Source organism: Oncorhynchus masou, unplaced genomic scaffold, assembly GCF_036934945.1.
Source record: "Oncorhynchus masou masou isolate Uvic2021 unplaced genomic scaffold, UVic_Omas_1.1 unplaced_scaffold_1989, whole genome shotgun sequence".
Taxonomy (NCBI): Eukaryota; Metazoa; Chordata; class Actinopteri; order Salmoniformes; family Salmonidae; genus Oncorhynchus; species Oncorhynchus masou.
Genome location: NW_027008480.1, coordinates 4496 through 26672, shown reverse-complemented (window position 1 = coordinate 26672; position 22177 = coordinate 4496). Strand labels below are relative to the sequence as shown.

At 41.2% G+C, this 22177-nt stretch overlaps 1 protein-coding gene and 2 long non-coding RNA genes across 4 annotated transcripts; 1 reads left to right on the top strand and 2 right to left on the bottom strand.

The window, feature by feature from the left end:
- Positions 1 to 481: 481 nt before the first annotated feature.
- LOC135532693 (uncharacterized) lies at positions 482 to 1333 on the bottom strand. The gene is made up of 3 exons (XR_010454380.1): positions 1250 to 1333; positions 699 to 796; positions 482 to 595 (listed from the first exon to the last, which is right to left on the bottom strand). It is a non-coding gene; the product is annotated as an uncharacterized LOC135532693 (long non-coding RNA).
- A 4357-nt stretch (positions 1334 to 5690) lies between these two features.
- Positions 5691 to 15278, top strand: LOC135532692 (uncharacterized). Of its 2 annotated transcripts, XR_010454379.1 has the most exons (4): positions 5691 to 5766; positions 6761 to 7009; positions 7644 to 7727; positions 13216 to 15278. It is a non-coding gene; the product is annotated as an uncharacterized LOC135532692 (long non-coding RNA). The 2 variants fall into 2 exon arrangements; XR_010454378.1 differs by lacking the exon at positions 13216 to 15278 and having other exon boundaries at positions 7644 to 7764.
- Positions 15279 to 18315: 3037 nt separating this feature from the next.
- LOC135532691 (oocyte zinc finger protein XlCOF22-like) lies at positions 18316 to 19579 on the bottom strand (the record flags this gene model as incomplete). Its single annotated transcript, XM_064960163.1, has 1 exon — positions 18316 to 19579. A coding segment is annotated over one exon (873 nt), but the record flags the coding sequence as incomplete, so codon positions are not given.
- Between the last annotated feature and the right edge of the window lie 2598 nt (positions 19580 to 22177).

Here is a 22177-nt window from a genome sequence, read left to right as displayed (position 1 = left end):
GCTGACTAAATACTTTTTTTGCCCCACTGTATATTTTTTTCTGATTGCTTGGTAGTGATAAGATATGACATACCTGTCCATGACCTTGTTGGCACAGTCCTTTGTATCCTTACCACCAATGTTGCTTAACCTTAATCTGTGTCAAGAGACTGTTTGAATCCCTGGAAGTTATGCAGTAACCTCTGTCTCAGTAGGACTAATAAAACATAAAAATAAATTCTACAGGCATTGCTTGTAAGAGTGGAATTAACCAATTGTATCACTTTAAGTAGTGTGAAAGATGCTGACTAAATCTACAGTGTAAATGAAATGTCAAAAATAAATGCAAATTTCACCATCAGATTCTGTGCATCCACACTTCGGCGCTGCTCCTCCAGTTGCTTAGGCAGTGATGCCTGATACAAAAAGGAAAATCCCATCTATGCTCCCCTGTGAAAGGTTTGACATTTCCCACTGACTCTCCAGTTTCTCTTACCATGTCTAGGCGTGTCCCCATTAAATTCATCCTGGGCTGGGGTAGAGGGAGAACAAGACTGGCTTTTCTGCCTTTTTTGGGCCTGCCCAGGTGAACTTCTGGATAGTCCTGCAACAAACACTTAAGCACATGACATACAGTAAATCATGCATGCAATGTTATTAGATGCACATCAAAACCCATCATTTATACATAAAATATCAGAGGGAATCAAAACACACACATTTTGAGGAACAATCAACTTCCTGGCATAATTCGTGGGAAACAGCTCTGGTCTTGATCAGTTGTGGATGTATAATTATAATCTTCACTTTTCATTTTCTGAAAAAAAGTTAATAAAGGTAAATAGTAAACAAACTGTGGTAATGAATACACTGAGAGCAAGTTTGAACTACATTTTGACAGGCTTCTTACCTAGTTAATTTTGGTCAATGCATTTTACACATTCTCCTCTTAATTGTAACATATTAATGTCCTCTCCCCTGTAAGCTAACGTTCTTAGCTAGCTAGATAACCCATACTACAGTTAGTTAGCAAACCAACCAGCTTCACAGTAGGTACCCAGAGAGTAACGTTGATGTTGGTCTCTAGCTAGTTAATAAATAAATAAAAATGTCTGCCAAAAAACAATGACAATGACCCGTTACCAGAAAACATAGCTAACCGTAGTTAGCTAAACCGATAGAGTAAGCTAGCTGACTGTTTGTACAACCATAAAATATGTTAGCCCTGCTTTCTCGCCTTACTATCTAACGTTAGCTAACGTAAACTCACCCCATTCCGTACAAATGTGCGCAACCGCAACATTCAAACGAGGCTACAAAGAAAACTAATGGGACTGTGTTGACTTCAAAATCGGGGGTGCGAACTAGGTTTCTATTCAAGCATTGATCGACATGTCAATGGCTCTATAGTATTGGAGAAAAGTTGAAAAACGGACCCTCCGTCATGTCGTAACTTACAGTACGCATAAAGCAACGATTTCTGTCTTACAATCTCTCTCCACCAGGTGTAGCATTTCTCTTATCGTTTAAAAACAAGAAATGGACAGTGACGGGGGTAAGGAGGGGATACCTAGTCATTTTTTGCGTCATTGCATGAGATCATCATTCTCAAAGCCGCTGTTGACTTCTAAGATCACTTTAGCACCGCCCTAAAAACCCGATTCAAATTCGACAGAAACCTTCAAATAGGTATGGAATGACACATTATATAAACTCTTTATAGTATTTTATTTACATTTTAGAGGTGATAAGTTGGACAGATCGAGTGAAGAAGCTCCCACGAGAGAAGCTCCCACGCTGAGGTCTGTCCAACGCTGGTCTGACCAATCTGATTCCACACCCCAAGACTGCTCCCATCACGTGGACTGGGATATGTTTCGTATTGTGTCAGACAACAACATTGATGAATACGCTGATTCGGTGTGCGAGTTCATTAGAACGTGCGTTGAAGATGTCGTTCCCATAGCAACGATTAAAACATTCCCAAACCAGAAACCGTGGATTGATGGCAGCATTCGCGTGAAACTGAAAGCACGAACCACTGCTTTTAATCAGGGCAAGGTGACTGGAAACATGACCGATTACAAACAGTGCAGCTATTCACTCTGCAAGACAATCAAACAAGCTCAGCGTCAGTATAGAGACAAAGTAGAATCTCAATTCAATGGCTCAGACACAAGAGGTATGTGGCAGGGTCTACAGTCAATCACGGATTACAAAAAGAAAACCAGCACAGTCACGGACCAGGATGTCTTGCTCCCAGGCAGACGAAATAACTTTTTTGCCCGCTTTGAGGACAATACAGTGCCACTGACACGGCCTGCAACGAAAACATGCGGACTCTCCTTCACTGCAGCCGAGGTGAGTAAAACATTTAAAGTGTTAACTCTCGCAAGGCTGCAGGCCCAGACGGCATCCCCAGCCGCGCCCTCAGAGCATGCGCAGACCAGCTGGCTGGTGTGTTTACGGACATATTCAATCAATCCCTATCTCAGTCTGCTGTTCCCACATGCTTCAAGAGGGCCACCATTGTTCCTGTTCCCAAGAAAGCTAAGGTAACTGAGCTAAACGACTACCGCCCCGTAGCACTCACTTCCGTCATCATGAAGTTCTTTGAGAGACTAGTCAAGGACCATATCACCTCCACCCTACCTGAAACCCTAGACCCACTCCAATTTGCTTACCGCCCAAATAGGTCCACAGACGATGCAATCTCAACCACACTGCACACTGCCCTAACCCATCTGGACAAGAGGAATACCTATGTGAGAATGCTGTTCATCGACTACAGCTCGGCATTTAACACCATAGTACCCTCCAAGCTCGTCATCAAGCTCGAGACCCTGGGTGTCGACCCCGCCCTGTGCAACTGGGTACTGGACTTCCTGACGGGCCGTCCCCAGGTGGTGAGGGTGGGCAACAACATCTCCACCCCGCTGATCCTCAACACTGGGGCCCCACAAGGGTGCGTTCCGTGCCCTCTCTTCTGTACTCCCTGTTCACCCACGACTGCATGGCCACGCACGCCTCCAACTCAATCATCAAGTTTGCGGACGACACAACAGTGGTAGACTTGATTACCAACAACGACGAGACGGCCTACAGAGAGGAGGTGAGGGCCCTCGGAGTGTGGTGTCAGGAAAATAACCTCACACTCAACGTCAACAAATCTAAGGAGATGATTGTGGACTTCAGGAAACAGCAGAGGGAACACCCCCCTATCCACATCGATGGAACAGTAGTGGAGAGGGTAGTAAGTTTTAAGTTTCTCGGCATACACATCACAGACAAACTGAATTGGTCCACCCACACAGACAGCATCGTGAAGAAGGCGCAGCAGCGCCTCTTCAACCTCAGGAGGCTGAAGAAATTTGGCTTGTCACCAAAAGCACTCACAAACTTGCACAATGCACAATCGAGAGCATCCTGGCGGGCTGTATAACCACCTGGGACGGCAACTGCTCCGCCCACAACCGTAAGGCTTCCAGAGGGTAGTGAGGTCTGCACAACGCATCACCGGGGCAAACTACCTGCCCTCCAGGACACCTACACCACCCGATGTTACAGGAAGGCCATAAAGATCATCAAGGACAACAACCACCCGAGCCACTGCCTGTTCACCCCGCTACCATCCAGAAGGCAAGGTCAGTACAGTTGCATCAAAGCTGGGACCGAGAGACTGAAAACAGCTTCTATCTCAAGGCCATCAGACTGTTAAACAGCAACCACTAACATTGAGTGGCTGCTGCCAACACACTGACTCAACTCCAGCCACTTTAATAATGGGAATTGATGGGAAATGATGTAAAATATATCACTAGCCACTTTAAACAATGCTACCTAATATAATGTTTACATACCCTACATTATTCATCTCATATGTATACGTATATACTGTACTCTATATCATCTACTGCATCTTTATGTAATACATGTATCACTAGCCACTTTAACTATGCCACTTTGTTTACATTCTCATCTCATATGTATATACTGTACTCGATACCATCTACTGTATCTTGCCTATGCTGCTCTGTTCCATCACTCATTCATATATCTTTATGTACATATTCTTTATCCCCTTACACTTGTGTGTATAAGACAGTAGTTTTGGAATTGTTGGTTAGATTACTTGTTGGTTATTACTGCATTGTCGGAACTAGAAGTACAAGCATTTCGCTACACTCGCATTAACATCTGCAAACCATGTGTATGTGAAAAATAAAATTTGATTTGATTTGGGGGAAAAGCAATTTTCCCACAAGACATCTCTCCTTCTCACTATCAGGCATTCGTTTCGCTTCACCACCCGCAATTTTTAAAAAGATCCAAAGGGGCTCATTGCCTGCTTGAATTATGCAGAAACAGGCAGCGTTTAGGCCATGGAATTGATTCAGTTGGAAAGTGGAGAAATTGTGCTTACAATGGTATTGACATTACAGCGATCTGGAAGTATTACATTTTTGGGCGCTAAAATAAGGGCAATTGTACGGACCAAGGCGATGTACGAGTTTACGTTAGCTAGTTAAGTTATCCAGGCAGAGAGTTAGCCTAGAGAAAATAATAGTTTGCGACATCAACAGAAACTGATAGTTAATATAACAACCCTATCAAATTAGAAACGTTTTCAGAAATGTTGATGCTTACAATTATCCTCGTGTCGTTGTGTTACCGTCCTGATGAACAAATGTGAATGACTTGCTCGTTCTGCTTCTCCCAGTTTGGAGACATGACGGTTATAAATTGTAATAAATTCCATTGTGAAATTGTAAACTAATGATTTAAAATTACAGGTAATTTTCAGTCATTCTGTCTATATCAGAACATCAAACAAGCTATTCGATTTTATTTTAAATCAATATATTTCATTACATGGTGTATATCAAAAAAATCATCAAACTTATACCATATGCAATATTGTATAGTTATATTCGTGTATCTCAGGCATTTCTATGAGTACAAGCTGATCAGGCTGATCTTCGGCTGTTTTGCAGTGCAGGAGTTAGTCCGTACCCGGGTGTGTCTTGTTTTTTTGTAGGGAAATATGGCGAAGCGGAGGTGCTTGTTCGAGTCTGATATCTCCCAGTTGAGTAAAGTTGGTGAGAATGAATGGAAGACGGGGACAACGAAAAATGTAGCAAAAAGACCAAAAGTTATAAACTAACATCGGGTTCTTTTGAAGTGCGATTCATCAACAATTATGTATTTTTGGGAGATCATTTGAGGCCAGGAAGATGGTAAAGGAGGCATTAGGAAAGTTAGAGTCAGCCAGAGTGACCAGTAGTGGTTTTGCTTTGAGTTCATGCGGCTCAGAAGAGCAGAAGGAGAGAGCATTGTTTTTCGGAGCAGGGCACGGATAAAAGGTGTTATATCTGGAGTTTCGTTGGGAGAGTAAAGAGTTTCTGCCTATTCATGTGAATCTGCGATATGTAAGATACGCAGTGAGAGCGATTGTGAATAAACCACTGCAGTTATGACATTTATAAAATAATGGCCATGTATCAAGTGTGTGCCGACGGAATATTGTTGGTATTTATTAGGATCCCCATTAAACGCTGCAAAAGTATCAGAATTGTTCACTTCTCATTGACTTGTCAAACCCCGGCTTGGTCTGCTTCCCAAGCCTTATCTGAAGTCTCGCGTTGTTACGTCTCTGGGTTGAGAAACTGGAAGTGGGGGAAAAGGTAGTTCCGCGCAGGCGCACATCATTCTTCGGAATAAAGGATACGCCAGAATTGTGCAGTCGAGACGACAACTTCTGTGTCCGTTTCAAATATATTACTACTGGTATGTAATAGCACGTTATAATATCGAAATAATATGTCATAACAGGCTAGGTAACAAATACGTCAAGTTATTATGACGTTTTGATAAAGTTTCTATGTGCTATTTTTATGTCAAACCGCGTGAGTGAACGTGATCACTTTTTTTACAAGTCACGTAGAGACTTTGGGTTAGTCTGAGTGGATATTTATCATTTCGTCAAGGTAATTTCATAAAGGATCAATTTTTTTTTAGATTTCTGGGTTCGTTTAACATGTCCTTTTTGGTTTTGTGGAAAATTCACGAGCTGGTAAAATGGCGGATTCCAGTCCGTCTGCATCGACGTACTTCAGTTCAGGCACTGAGGGTGCAACAGAGAGCCAATTTTGTGGTTGCATTACTGTTTTGGAGCTAAATGTAATTATTATCAATTTTTTACACGTGTACTAATATTCAGAGACATTCAGTTGTTTCTGTCTATCTATAAATGTTACTATGGTGTGAAATGAAATACAATTGGTTTTTGATTGGAGTAATACAGTGAAGACAGTGCTGCCTAAAACATACTACAACCTTGTACTAAATGTTTTTTTTGAGTCATTTATGCATTTGTGTATAGGGGATATCTAGTATAGAGTAAGTGCATTTACAGTTGTGTAGCCTAATTTTAAAGTGTATAATTTGTCAAATATTTATTAATTAATGTTTTGTCAATGCTTAGTTACCAGATCTATTGAAATGAGATCAGTGCTCGACTTGGACAGGAGCTCACTGGAGCTGAGTACAGTCACCTCAAATTTCTAGTGTTTGAGCTCATGTTCCTCTTATAGAATATTAGCTCAACAGTATTGTGGAGCTCCTGCAGCAAAATACCAACATTACCGGCACCTATTTCAGTCCAAGTCAAGCACTGGATTAGACAATTGAACAGGAAAAAAATATAATATATTTTTAGAGAATAAAAAGTGCCAGAACTGTCAAGACTAACTTTTGTGTCTGTTTCTCATTGTTACTACAGGACGACTAGAATTAAGTCTGAGGCAGGTAACATCAACAGTGAGGACAAACCCAGCCTGTCTCTCTCATTCCACACTGAGTCCAAACCTACAGTCACTGGGTCCAGATTGTGACAGTGGAGCCCAGTTTGCACTGCAGGATCCAGAGATGGCATCAGTGAAGCTGGAAGACTGCAGTCAAACACTGGAGCTGAATGTCAACATTAAAGATGAAGAAGAGGAGGAGGAGATTGGGAAATCTGTTTCTCATGGTAAGAGCAGGTTCTATCTAAGTTTGTTTTTCATTCCAAAGTTCCACTGTGCATGAAGAGTTGCAGTAGAACTGTTTCAATGAAAAAGTAGCTGTTTTTTCATGCTACTGAGACTTGCATGGTTTTGACACCAGTATTGCCAGCATTTGTTTTATTCACTGGTCTATCTGGAGTGATCAGAGTGTAGACTAAAGAAGTGAAGTAGACAAACTGCCAGTGTTTTAAAGTCCTATGAAATGAGTCTGTGTAGTATCTAACCTTGTGATAGTGAGTAGAGGATGACAAGCTTTTTAGCTTTCAAGTCTTATCCACTTTTAGAGTTGTTTTATTCCCCTTTTGTGTTGTACAGCCTACTGATATGAATACATATGTCGCCCGGTACAGCCGGAAGCGGACTGGCCACCTCTTTGAGCCTGTTTCCTCTCTACATTTCTTCTAAGATTCCTGCTTTTTAGGGAGTTTTTCCTGGCCACTGTGCTGCTATATCTGCATTGCTTGCTCTTTTGAGATTTTAAGCTGGCTTTCTGTAGAACACTTTGTGACAACTGCTGATGTAAAAAGGGCTTCATAATATACATTTGATTGACATGTATATCACACCAACTGACTGGTTCTTCTGATGTTGTTCACACAGGAGACCATGTTGAGACATTCTCTACATCCAGAGAGCAACAGAGGGAACATCACAGAGCTAAAGGGTCTCACAGCTGCCCACATTGTGAGGAGATTTTCCCAATTCTATCAAAGCTAAAAATACACCAAAAATACACAGGACAGAATCCGTATTCCTGTACTGACTGTGGGAAGAGATTCACAACATCAGGGAATCTGACGGTTCATCAGAGAGTGCACACTGGAGAGAAGCCTTACTCCTGCTCTGACTGTGGGGCAAGTTTCTCTCGACTGGGCCACTTAAAAACACATGAACATATACATACAGGAGTGAAGCCTTACTCCTGCTCTGATTGTGTAAAATGCTTCACAACATCAGCTGAGCTAAAAGTTCACCAGAGAACACACACAGGAGAGAAGCCTTTCTTCTGCTCTGACTGTGAAAAGAGTTTCTCTCAACTTTCCCACTTAAAAACACATGAACGTATACATACAGGATTGAAGCCTTACTCCTGCTCTGACTGTGTAAAATGCTTCACAACATCAGCTGAGCTAAAAGTTCATCAGAGAACACACACAGGAGAGAAGCCTTTCTTCTGCTCTGACTGTGGAAAGAGTTACTCTGTACTGTGCAACTTAAAAACACATGAACGTCTACATACAGGAGTGAAGCCTTACTCCTGCTCTGACTGTGGAAAGACTTTCTCTCGACTAAACATCTTAAAAACACATGAAAGTATACATACAGGAGTGAAGCCTTACTCCTGCTCTGACTGTGTAAAATGCTTCACAACAACAGCTGAGCTAAAAGTTCACCTGAGAACACACACCGGAGAGAAACCTTACTCCTGCTCTGACTGTGGAAAGAGTTTCCCTCTACTGAGAACCTTAAAAACACATGAACATATACATACGGTAGTGAAGCCTTATTCCTGCTCTAATTGTGGAAAAAGTTTTTCTCAACTGGGCCACTTAAAAACACATGAACGTATACATACAGGGAGAAGCCCTACTCCTGCTGTGACTGTGTAAAATGCTTCAAAACGTCAGCTGAGCTAAAAAGTTCATCAGAGAACACACACATCAGAGAAGCCTTGCTCCTGCTCTGACTGTGGGAAGAGTTTTTCTCGACTGGACCTCTTAAAAACACATGAACGTAGACATACAGGAGTGAAGCCTTACTTCTGCTCTGACTGTGTAAAATGTTTCACGACATCAGCTGAGCTAAAAGTTCATCAGAGAACACACACAGGAGAGAAGCCTTACTCCTGCTTTGACTGTGGAAAGATTTTCTCTCAACTGGGCCACTTAAAAACACATGAACGTATACATACAGGAGTGAAGCCTTACTCCTGCTCTGACTGTATAAAATACTTCACAACATCAGCTGAGCTAAAAGTTCACCAGAGAACACACACAGGAGAGAAGCCATACTCCTGCTCTGACTGTGGAAAGAGTTTCTCTCGACTGGACTACTTAAAAACACATGAACGTATACACACAGGAGAGAAGCCTTACTCCTGCTCTGACTGTTGAAAGAGTTTCTCTGGAATGTGTCAGTTAAAAAGACACCAAGGTAAACTGAGAGAAGCCTTAGCACTGATCTGACTGTAGAAAATGGTTTAAAACAACAGCTGACCTAAAAGGTCATCAGTGAACAGACACAGGAGAGAAGCCTTAATTCTGCTCTTAATGTGGCAAGAGTAACTCAAGTGAAAGTCACCAAGTAAAATACTACTTGAGTTAAAGTCTAAGTATTTGGTTGTAAATAGACTTAAGTATCAAAAGTAAAAGTATGAATAATTTCAAATTCCTTAAATTATCCTCTAAGTCAGTTGTGGGCATTTCAGTCCTCGAGGCCTGATTGGTGTCACAGTTTTGCCCCAGCTAACACACCTGACTCCAATTATCACCTAATCATGATCTTCAGTTTAGAATGCAATTTAATTAATCTGTTGTGTTTGCTAGGGATGGAGAAAAGTGTGACACCAATCAGGCCTGGGGACTGGAGTTGCCCACCCCTGCTCAACGGGATGGGTGTCCCTAAACCGGGGCGGTTGTTGCTAACGTGCGCTAATGTGACTAGAATGACGTTGTATACAACAGACGACTTTCCGGGACATAGACATTTCTTTATAACGACAGAAAGCTTAAATTCTTGTTAATCTAACTGCAGTGTTCAATTAACAGTAACTATGAAAGTGAAACAGCAAAAAATATCTAAACATCATTGCCAATCAGATGCGTCCCTTCATGGCAGCACTGTATGCATCTGCAAATAGACTTTTTCAGAAGGATTATGCCTTGTGCCACCCGGCTTGTCCAGTAATGGTTCCAAGAACATTACACTGAATTCACTGTAATTGTGCATCTGTGGGAGGAGAAGGAACGAGCTATTCAGAGTAGATCCACTCCCAGCCAACTTGACATGATTGTAGGAAGCATTGGAGTCAACATGGGCCAGCAACCCTGTGGAACGCTCTCAACACCTTGGACAGTCCATGCCGTGACGATTGGAGACTGTTCTGAGGACAAAGGGGGTGCAACTCCATATTAGGAAGGTGTTCCTGATGTTTTGTACTCTGTGTATATCAGATAAAGATGGTGTGATGATCAGTTTTTAGCTTTAGTTTGGGTGGATTATTTTATATTACTAAACAACTTTTGTTTAATGATGAACAAGCTATGAATTGAGTACTTGTGTTTAATAAATTGCATTTTAAAACTAGATTTATTATTTTAGTCATTGATGATGAATGTATTTAAATAACTGTATTGAAGTTAATTGATCTGGCGGCAGGTAGCCTAGCGGTTAAGAGTGTTGGGCCAGTAACTGAAAAGTTGCTGATTTAATCCCGAGCTGACTTGGTGAAAAATCTGTCATTGTGCCCTTAAGCAAGGCAATTAACCCTTATTTGTCCTGTACCCTTATTTGTCCAATAAGTCGCTCTGGATAAGAGCATCCGCTAACTAACAAGAATGTAATGAAAAATAATGTTTGTACATGTTTTTCTCTCTTGTGTATAATTATATGAAATAAACTGTTTGAAGTGAAATACTGTATATACTGTATATACAATACACAACATTACAACTTTGCCTACCCTGGCCAGAGGTACAGGACCATAGTAAGTTAGTAGCCTACAGTTTCCAGGCAATACATTATGTCAGATCGCTAATGATTAGGTGTATAGGCTGCTCCATTTTTGCCTGTGTCTGTCGGGAGTGATGTGTTATCAGGCTAAGTAACTACTATTATGTTGTTTTTGGTTTGCTAGTTGCACCAGTTGCATGTTATTTTTGTGGAATGGTAGTGACCAAAAAACAATATGTTTTTCATTGTACGAGGCCCAGGAACATAGATGAAACTGCCAGATGTGTCATAATAGCCTGGAAGTAAATCTGCACTGAGAGACACATTTGAAATGGAATACATTGAATACATGCAGCAGGGTGGAACAATCACAGTAAAACATTATTTAAATGTATTGTTGGAAGGGTTGTGGTCACCATTCATGTAATACATTAAATATATACATCAGATGGTATTGGGGAGCTATTTCATAGGGTTTTCATGGGTACATTATTTACCCATTTCAATCTTATACCAACCAACCCTATGCTTGGTGTGACTGTTATGGCCAGAACAGACCATCTGATATGCCCTTAAATATTGTAATATGCAACCTGGAGTTAAAATGTAAGAGGACCAGTGCTTCTACAGTGTAATTTGATAAGAACTGCCTAGTTGAATAAATGTTAAATAAAAACAGCCAAAACAGTTCGGAAGAGTTTGTGCATACAGTGGGGCAAAAAAGTATTTAGTCAGCCACCAATTGTGCAAGTTCTCCCACTTAAAAAGATGAGAGAGGCCTGTAATTTTTATCATAGGTACACTTCAACTATGACAGACAAAATTAGGAAAACAAATCCAGAAAATCACATTGTAGGATTTTTTATGAATTTATTTGCAAATTATGGTGGAAAATAAGTATTTGGTCAATAACAAAAGTTTATCTCAATACTTTGTTATATACCCTTTGTTGGCAGAGGTCAAACGTTTTCTGTAAGTCTTCACAAGGTTTTCACACACTGTTGCTGGTATTTTGGCCCATTCCTCCATGCAGATCTCCCCTAGAGCAGAGATGTTTTGGGGCTGTTGCTGGGCAACACGGACTTTCAACTCCCTCCAAAGATTTTCTATGGAGTTGAGATCTGGAGACTGGCTAGGCCACTCCAGGACCTTGAAATGCTTCTTACGAAGCCACTCCTTCGTTGCCTGGGCGGTGTGTTTGGGATCATTGTCATGCTGAAAGACCCAGCCACGTTTCATCTTCAATGCCCTTGCTGATGGAAGGAGGTTTTCACTCAAAATCTCACGATACATGGCCCCATTCATTCTTTCCTTTACACATGATCAGTCGTCCTGGTCCCTTTGCAGAAAAACAGCCCCAAAACATGATGTTTCCACCCCCATGCTTCACAGTAGGTAGGGTGTTCTTTGGATGCAACTCAGCATTCTTTGTCCTCCAAACACGACGAGTTGAGCCTTTCCGTTCAACTTCACACACCTGGGCCAGACTACACTCAATCATATGACCCACTGAAGAGATGAGTCTTCAATAAAGACTTAAAGGTTGAGACAGAGTTTGCGTCTCTCACATTGTTAGGTAGACCATTCCATAAAAATGGAGCTTTATAGGAGAAAGCCCTGCCTCCAGCTGTTTGCTTAGAAATTCTAGGGACAATTAGGAGGCCTGCGTCTTGCGACCGTAGCGTACGTGTAGGTAGGTACGGCAGGACCAAATCAGAGAGATAGGTAGGAGCAAGCCCATGTAATGCTCTGTAGGTTAGCAGTAAAACCATGACATCAGCCCATGCCTTGACAGGAAGCCAGTGTAGGGAGGCTAGCACTGGAGTAATATGATATTTTTGGGGTTTCTAGTCAGGATTCTAGCAGCCGTATTTAGCACTAACTGAAGTTTATTTAGTGCTTTACCCGGTAACCGGAAAATAGAGCATTGCAGTAGTCTAACCTAGAAGTGACAAAAGCATGGATTCATTTTTCTGCATAATTTTTGTAGACAAAGTTTCTGATTTTTGCAATGTTATGTAGATGGAAAAAAGCTGTCCTTGAAACAGTCTTGATATGTTGTTCAAAAGAGAGATCAGGGTACAGAGTAATTCTGAGGTCCTTCACAGTTTTATTTGAGACGAATGTACAACCATTAAGATGAATTGTCAGATTCAACAGAAGATCTTTGTTTCTTGGGATATGCCTTTTGTTGTGATATACTATACTCTGCCTTGCCTCAGGATGGTAAGTTGGTGGGGCTGTGCTTTGGCAAAGTGGGTGGGGTTATATCCTTCCTTTTTGGCCCTGTCCGGGGGTGTCATCGGATGGGGCCACAGTGTCTCCTGACCCCTCCTGTCTCAGCCTCCAGTATTTATGCTGCAGTAGTTTATGTGTCGGGGGGCTAGGGTCAGTCTGTTATATCTGGAGTATTTGTCCTGTCTTATCCGGTGTCCTCTGTGAATTTAAGTATGCTCTCTCTAATTCTCTCTTTCTTTCTCTTTCTTTCTCTCTCTCGGAGGACCTGAGCCATAGGACCATGCCTCAGGACTACCTGGCATGATGACTCCTTGCTGTCCCCAGTCCACCTGGTCGTGCTGCTGCTCCAGTTTCAACTGTTCTGCCTGCAGCTATGGAATCCTGACCTGTTCACCTGACGTGCTACCTGTCCCAGACGTATTATTTGACCATGCTGGTCAGTTATCAACATTTGAACATCCTGGCTATGTTCTATTATAATCTCCACCCTCATAGCCTGGTTCCTCTCTAGGTTTCTTCCTAGGTTTTGGCCTTTCTAGGGAGTTTTTCCAAGCCAACATGCTTCAACACCTGCATTGCTTGCTGTTTGGGTTTTAGGCTGGGTTTCTGTACAGCACTTTGAGATATCAGCTGCTGTACGAAGGGCTATATAAATACATTTGATTTGATATTTCACATATCTTGCTAGATATGCCTTTTGTTGTGATATTTCACATATCATCTTGCTAGATATGCCTTTTGTTTTGCTCGTGAGGAGTAATGGCCGAGAGAAGGCAGGAGACACTTTGTTTTGTTTAGCGTCGTTAGGTTAGACTGCTCCCTTTTATGGATCAGTCATCCACCAGGCTACGATTAGGGGGAGGTGGGAGGGGAAGCGTTGGGAGTCTCGGTTCGGGAGACAGTGGAATGGGGTTCAGTGTTTACCTGTTGTTAGCATAGATTTCTTTTTGTTTGTTCCAACAGATCTTTACATATTTTTCTCACTACAAAATATTAATGAGGTCCTTGTGGATACTAAATATATTTTAAATATTCCTTTATGCTATAGCTTATTCCATGTTTACATCTTGGTTAAATGACATCAAATGCAAAACTGAAATTTACTTTGTGGAATGTCTGTGGAGTTTGTAAACTATCCAAGTTTAAACAAGTGATTACTAGGCTTAAACAACTTCATTCGTCTATTGTGTTCCTACAAGAAATTCACTTGTTGAAGGATGTGCTACTTAAGGTACACAGGAGATGGCAAGGGCAAGTAATAGCATCCTGTTTCTCCTCTCATTCTCATTCTGTTATGGTTTGAATTCACTAATCGGTTCCGTTTCAAGTGGATAACATTATAACTGATACATCTGGTAGATACATTTTGATACAGGAACCTCTTTGAATGAGCATATTCATCTGGTTAATGTTCATGGTCCTAATGATGATGATCCCATTTCTATTGATAACCTTCCAAATGGCAGGGGATTTTAATTGGTCCTCCTCTAGATCGCTCTTCTGGTTAGACATTTTCCATTCGCAAAGTAGAAAGAAATTACAGCATTTGTTTAAGGACTTTAATCTATGTGAACCTTGGAGGATTAAGAACCCGTAGAAAAGGGAGTAATCACGTTACTCATCAACATTTTAATCATATTCTCGTATAGATTACATTTTAGTTTCTTGCTCATTGCTTCCAAATGTAGCAGGAAGTGGATATGATAGTATTGTTCTGAGTGACCGTTCCCCTGTGTCATTATTCTATAGGGATACAAAACCAGTAAAAGGATCCTCTAGTTGGCGTTTGTGTCCCAAATGGTTACAGGACCCAGACGTCTTACATTATGTTGGAGTGCATATAGATGTTTATTTTACATTGAACACTGACCAAACGTCAGCGACTACCAGATGGGAGGCTTTCAAAGCATGTATTATGGGGCAAATTATACATTTTACAACTTTGAATCTCCTGAGAACTTAACTAATCAGGTATTGATTTTCCCTCTATGTCAGAAGACATTACATTGGATCTGGAAAAGGAATTGGATGGTGTTGAAACATCTGATGCTATTTTCAATATGAAGGGAGGTAAAGAGGCAGGTCCAGATGGGCTCCAAATAGATATTTAGAAGATAATTAAGGACAAACTTCTAGGTCCACTTCTGGATATGTATAGAGGTATCTAACCTCTAAACGAGCTTCAATGCCATACAACACTCCTTCCGTGGCCTCCAACTGCTCTTAAACGCTAGTAAAACCAAATGCATGCTTTTCAACCGATCGCTGCCTGCACCCGCTTGCCCGACTAGCATCACCACACTGGATGGTTCCGACCTTGAATATGTGGACACCTATAAGTACCTAGGTGTCTGGCTAGACTGCAAACTCTCCTTCCAGACCCATATCAAACATCTCCAATCGAAAATCAAATCAAGAGTCGGCTTTCTATTCCGTAACAAAGCCTCCTTCACTCACGCTGCCAAGCTTACCTAGTAAAACTGACTATCCTACCGATCCTCGACTTCGGCGATGTCATCTACAAAATTGATTCCAACACTCTTCTCAGCAAACTGGATGCAGTTTATCACAGTGCCATCCGTTTTGTCACTAAAGCACCTTATACTACCCACCACTGCGATTTGTATGCTCTAGTCAGCTGGCCCTCGCTACATATTCGTCGCAAGACCCACTGGCTCCAGGTCGTCTACAAGGCCATGCTAGGTAAAGCTCCGCCTTATCTCAGTTCACTGGTCACGATGGCAACACCCATCCGTAGCACGCGCTCCAGCAGGTGTATCTCACTGATACATGAGCTAGTAGACACAACATACACTGAGTGTACCAAACATTAAGGACACCTGCTCTTTCCATGACATAGACTGACCAGGTGAACCCAGGTGAAAGCTCTGTTCCTTAATGATGTAGTTTTGTGTATTTATTATGGATCTCCATTAGCTTTCCGCAAAAAACAATACATCACTGATACATCCCTAAAGCCAACACCTTATTCGGCCGCCTTTCGTTCCAGTACTCTGCTGCCTGTGACTGGAACGAATTGCAAAAATCGCTGAAGTTGGAGACCTTTATCTCCCTCACCAAATTCAAACATCAGCTATCTGAGCAGCTAACCGATCGCTGCAGCTGTACATAATCTATTGGTAAATAGCCCACCCATTTTCACCTACCTCATCCCCACAGTTTTTATTTATTTACTTTTCTGCACTTTTGCACACCAATATCTCTACCTGTACATGATCATTTATCAATCCAGTGTTAATCTGCAATATTGTAATTATTCGCCTACCTCCTCATGCCTTTTACACACATTGTATATAGACTCCCCTTTTTTTCTACTGTGTTATTGACTTGTTAATTGTTTACTCCATGTGTAACTCTGTGTTGTCTGTTCACACTGCTATGCTTTATCTTGGCCAGGTCGCAGTTGTAAATGAGAACTTGTTCTCAACTAGCCTACCTGGTTAAATAAAGGTGAAATAAAAAAATAAAAATAAAAATTGGGGTATGTTATGCTCAAGAGACACACCGACTCAGTCAAGGGTTTTTCTTTATTTTTACTAATTTCTACCTGCCGCCAGATCAATTAACTTCAACACAGTTATTCAAATACATTCATCATCAATGACTACAATAATGAATACAATATTAAAATACAATTTAATAAACACAAGTAGTCGATTCATAGCCTGTTTATCATTAAACAAAAGTTGTTTAGTAATATAAAACAATCCACTCAAATTAATGCTAAAAACTGATCATCACATCATCTTTTCTGACATACACGGAGTACAAAACATTAGAAACACCTTCCTAATATTGAGTTGCAACCCCCTTTGTCCTCAGAACAGCCTCAATGCATCAGAACATGGACTGTCCAAGGTGTTGAAGGTGTTCCACAGGGATGCTGGCCCATGTTGACTCCAATGCTTCCCACAATTGTGTCAAGTTGGCTGGGAGTGGATCTCTACTCCGAATAGCTCCTTCCATCTCCTCCCACAGATGCACAATTGGATTGAGATCTGGTGACTCGTCAGGCCACTGCAGTAAACTGAATTCACTGTCATGTTCTTGGAATCATTCCTGGACAAGCCTTGTGGCGTAATCCTGCTGAAGAAAACTATTTGCAGATGGATAAACTGCTGCAGTGAAGGGATGCACCTGATTGGCAATGATGTTTAGATATCCTGTGGCATTCAAATGTTGCTCAACTTTTATCAAGGGGCCCAATGTGTGCCCTGAAAACACACCCCAACCATCACACCACCAGCCTGTAATGCTGACACACGGCATGGATGCATGCAGTGGTGTAAAGTACTGAAACAAAAAAAGCTTTAAAGAACTACTTTAGTAGTTTTTGGGGGTTATCAGTACTTTACTATTTATATTTTTGACAATTACTTTTATTTCACCACATTCCGAAAGAAAATAATGTGCCGTTTACTACATACATTTTCCCTGACAGCCAAAAGTACGTTTTTACAATTAGAACAGGAATTAAAATGGTCCAGTTCACGTACTTATCAAGATAACATCTCAGGTCATCCCTACTGCCTCTGATCTGGCGGACTCACTAAACACAAATGTTTCATTTGTAAATGATGTCTGAGTGTTGGAGTCTGCCCCTGGCTATCCGTGATATAAAAAACAACACAGTTGTACAGTCTGGTTTGCTTAATTTCAGGAATTTGAAATGATTCCTACTTTTACTTTTGATACTTAAGTATATTTACAAACAAATACTTTTACTCAAGTAGTATTTTACTGGGTGACTCACTTTTACGTGAGTTATTTTCTATTAAGGTTTCATTACTTTCACTCAGTCTGACAGTTTGGTACTTTTTCCACCACTGGATGTATGTCCTCATGGTTTCCTCCATACCCCAGTCCTCCCATCAGCATGAAACAGCAGGAACAGGGATTCATCAGACCAGGCAGTAGGTTTCCAACTTTCCAGTGTTTTCATTCCTTAGCCCACTGCAACGGCAGTTTCTTGTTTTTGCGGAAAGCTAATGGAGATCCATAATAAATACACAAAACTACATCATTAAGGAACAGAGCTTTCACCTGGGTTCACCTGGTCAGTCTATGTCATGGAAAGAGCAGGTGTCCTTAATGTTTGGTACACTCAGTGTATGTTGTGTCTACTAGCTCATTCCCACAGAAAACTGCAGAGTGAAGCAGTACCACCCAGTCAACCATCAGACTCCATTGTGAGACGCCTCATAGAGGATATTCAACCTTAAGCAAATCCAAGGTCAGCTCAATATATTTGCAGTAGAAGCTAACAAAACACACCAAAACCGACAAGGTGCACACTGATCAGTAAAGTAAAGAGGCTAACATCCTATAAACCACTCCCTTTCCTCTGCACAGTTCTCTCACAGTGAGAATCAATAGGATTACAATAGAGTGTTCTACACTTTCTTAATTTGAGCCAATTCAACGTTGCCAATTACTTTATGAGATGATAATTAAGTGGCGTGATTAATCTTAGCTGGTCTGAGAGAACTGATGAGGCTTCTCTCCTTTATGTATACATTGGTGTCTTTTTAAATGGCCCAATCTGTAGAATCTCTTCTCACAGTCAGTGCAGTGATAAGGCTTCTCTTAAGTGTGTATCTGTTGGTGTGTTTTTACATTGCCCAATTGGGAGAAACTCTTGCCACATTGAGAGCAGACATAAGGCTTCTCTCCTGTGTGTTCTTTGATAAACCTTTAGCTCAGCTGTTGTTTTAAAACATTTTCTAGTCAGATCAGTGGTAAGGCATATTTCCTTTATGTTTACGTTGGTGTCTTCTTAACTGGCCCATTCGAGAGAGACCCTTTCCACAGTCAGAGCAAGAGTAAGGCTTCTCTCCTGTGTGTGTTCTCTGATGAACTTTTAGCCCAGTTGATGTTGTGAAGAATTTTACACAATCAGAGCAGGAGTAAGGCTTCTCTCCTGTGTGTTTTCTCTGATGAACTTTTAGCCCAGTTGATGTTGTGAAACATTTTTCACAATCAGAGCAAGAGTAAGGCTTCTCTCCTGTGTGTGTTCTCTGATGAACTTTTAGCTCAGTTGATGTTGTGAAGCATTTTACACAGTCAGAGCAGGAATAAGGCTTCTCTCCCGTATGTACATGTCGGTGTCTTTTTAAGTGACCCAGTACAGAGAAACTCTTTCCACAGTCAGAGCAGGAGTAAGGCTTTTCTCCTGTGTGTATATGTGTATGTCGTTTTAAGTGGCTCAGTAGAGAGAAACTCGTTCCACAGTCAGAACAGGAGTAAGGCTTTTCTCCTGTGTGTATATGTGTATGTCGTTTTAAGTGGCTCAGTAGAGAGAAACTCACAGCACAGTCAGAGCAGAAGTAAGGCTTCTCTCCTGTATGGGTTCTCTGATGAACTTTTAGCCTAGATGATGTTGAGAAGCATTTTACACAATCAGAGCAGGAGTAAGGCTTCTCTCCTGTATGTGTTCTCTGATGAACTTTTAGCCCAGTTGATGTTGTGAAGCATTTAACACATTCAGAGCAGGAGTAAGGCTTCTCACCTGTATGTATGCGTTCATGTGCTTTCAAGTGTTCCAGTACAGAGAAACTCTTTCCACAGTCAGAGCAGGAGTAAGGCTTCTCTCCCGTGTGTATACGTTCATGGTGTTTTAAGGTGCCTAGTTGAGAGAAACTCTTTCCACACTCAGAGCAGGAGTAAGGCTTCTCTCCTGTGTGTGTCTCTGGTGAACTTTTAGCTCAGTTGATGTTGTGAAGCATTTTACACAGTCAGAGCAGGAATACGGCTTCTCTCCTGTATGCACTCTCTGATGAACTGTCAGAGCCTTTGATGTTGTGAAATTCTTCCTACTGTCAGTACAGGAAAACCGATTCTCTATTGTGTGTATTTTTAGGTGTATTTTTTAGCTTTGATAGAAATAGGAAAATCTCCTCACAATGTGGGCAGTGGTGAGACCTCTTATCTCTGTGATCTTCCTGCTGTTGCTCTCTGGATGTAGAGAACGTCTCAACACGGTCTCCTGTGTGAACAACATCAGAAGAACCAGTCAGTTGATGTGATATACATGTCAATCACATGTATTTTATGTAGCCCTTATTACATCAGAAGTTGTCACAAAGTGCTTTACAGTAACCCAGCCTCAATCCCCAAAGAGCAAGCAATGCAAATGTAGATGCAAAGTGGTCACACAAAAAACTCCCGAGCAAGCAGGAACCTAGGAAGAAACGTAGAGAAGAACCATGCTAAAAGAGGTGGCCAGTCCTCTTCTGCTGTACCAGATGACATATTTATTCATATCAGTAGGCTGTACAAAACAAAAGAGAATAAAACCTTTCTTAAAGTCGTTAAAATTATATCATCTTCCACTCACTATCACAAGGGTTGGTAACAAGGCTGTATCACATGATTGGAAGTCCCATAGGGCGGTGCACAATTGGCCCAGCGTCGTCCGGGTTTGGCCGGATGTAGGATGTCAATGTAAATAATAAATAAAGGAACATTAAAAAAAATAAATAAATCATAGAACTTTAAAACACTGGCAGTTTGTCTCCGTCACTTCTTTAGTCTGCTCTCTGAGCCCTCCAGACAGCCCAGTGAATAAACGCTCCCTTTGCTGGTGTCAAACCAGGCAAGTCTCAGTAGCTTTAAATAATATCTACCTTCTCATTAAAACAGTTCATCATGAAACAGTTCTACTGCAACTTTTCATACACAGTGGGAAGTTGGAATGAATAACAAACTTAGATAGAACCTGTTCTTACCATGAGAAACAGATTTCCCAATCTTCTCCTCCTCTTCTTCATCTTTAATGTTGACATTCAGCTCCAGTGTTTGACTGCAGTCTTCCAGCTTCACTGATGCCATCTCTGGATCCTGCAGTGCAAACTGGGCTCCACTGTCACAATCAAGACCCAGTGAATGTAGGTTTGGACATAGTGTGGAAGGTGAGGGCCAGGTTGGGTTTGTCCTCACAATTGATGTTGACCTCAGACTTAATTCTAGTCGTCCTGTAGTAACAATGTGAAACAGACACAAAAAGGTAATTGTCTTGACAGTTCTGGCACTTTCTTTATTCTCAATTAAAATATATTCTATTTCTTCTTGTTCAATGATCAAATTCAGTGCTTGACTTGGACTGAAATAGGTGTATGTACTCATTGTGGGTGCCAGTAATGTTATTATTTAGATACAGGAGCTTCACAATACCGTTGAGCTATTTTTCTAGAAGAGGAACATGAGCTCAAGCAGTAGAAAATTGAGGTGCTGGTACTCAGCTCCAGTGGGTAATCAGGTAGGTAAGCATTGACAACAAAACGTGAATTTGTTCAAATTAGACAAAAGTACACGCTACACAACGTAACTAAACTTAACCTGTAGTAGATTTCTTGAATTTAGATAAATTAATAAATGACTCAAAACAGTTCTGTTCCCAAAACTAAAATCTGTTATGAACAGAGTGGACTAATATTTGTAGACATTACCCTTTGCAGAAGTTTTTTTTAAATTGCATTGTTTAGAAGGAATGCAAAGGTGAATTGAGTTATTGCACACGAGCATTTCAGAGCTCGAAAATATGCAGATGTGTCCTAGAAATCAGGTGCAGTCCACGAGGAGGAGATACACTGCAGTACTTAATGCAGCTGGTGGCCACTTTTGATTGTGACCCCCCCCACTTGTTCAGGGACACGTTATTCAATTTCTGTTAATCACGTCTGTGGAGCTTGTTCAGTTTATGTCTCAGTTGTTGAATCTTATGTTCATACAAAAATATACACGTTAAGTTTGCTGAAAATAAATGCAGTTGACAGTGAGAGGAAGTTTATTTTTTTGCTGAGTTTAGATATGAGTTGACAACTCTCATCTCTCCAGCATTGCATTTCATTTATTTCCTAATATAATAATAGCTGAGAGAACTCTGCAGTCTGTTCAGAAAGAAATGAAATAATTCCCAATACTAAACCAGGAGTCAGCCTATAATTTATCCACAGAGGATCAATACCTATTTTAAATAGCCTAGTTGTGGATTGTGTGCAGCCAAATCACAAGTCATGTCTACAGTCAGGAACATGTGGCAAATCTGTCAGTGAACAGCAAGCAGCCAAAACAGGCCTTCAGCAATATTTCTATTGCAAATCGCTGGAAAACACAGGTTGTAAAGCAAATGGATCCTGCTGAAAAGAAAACACAGGTGAGTGAGCTGCACATCATTGGGTGAGTCAGTGAAACTGGAAAGCTTG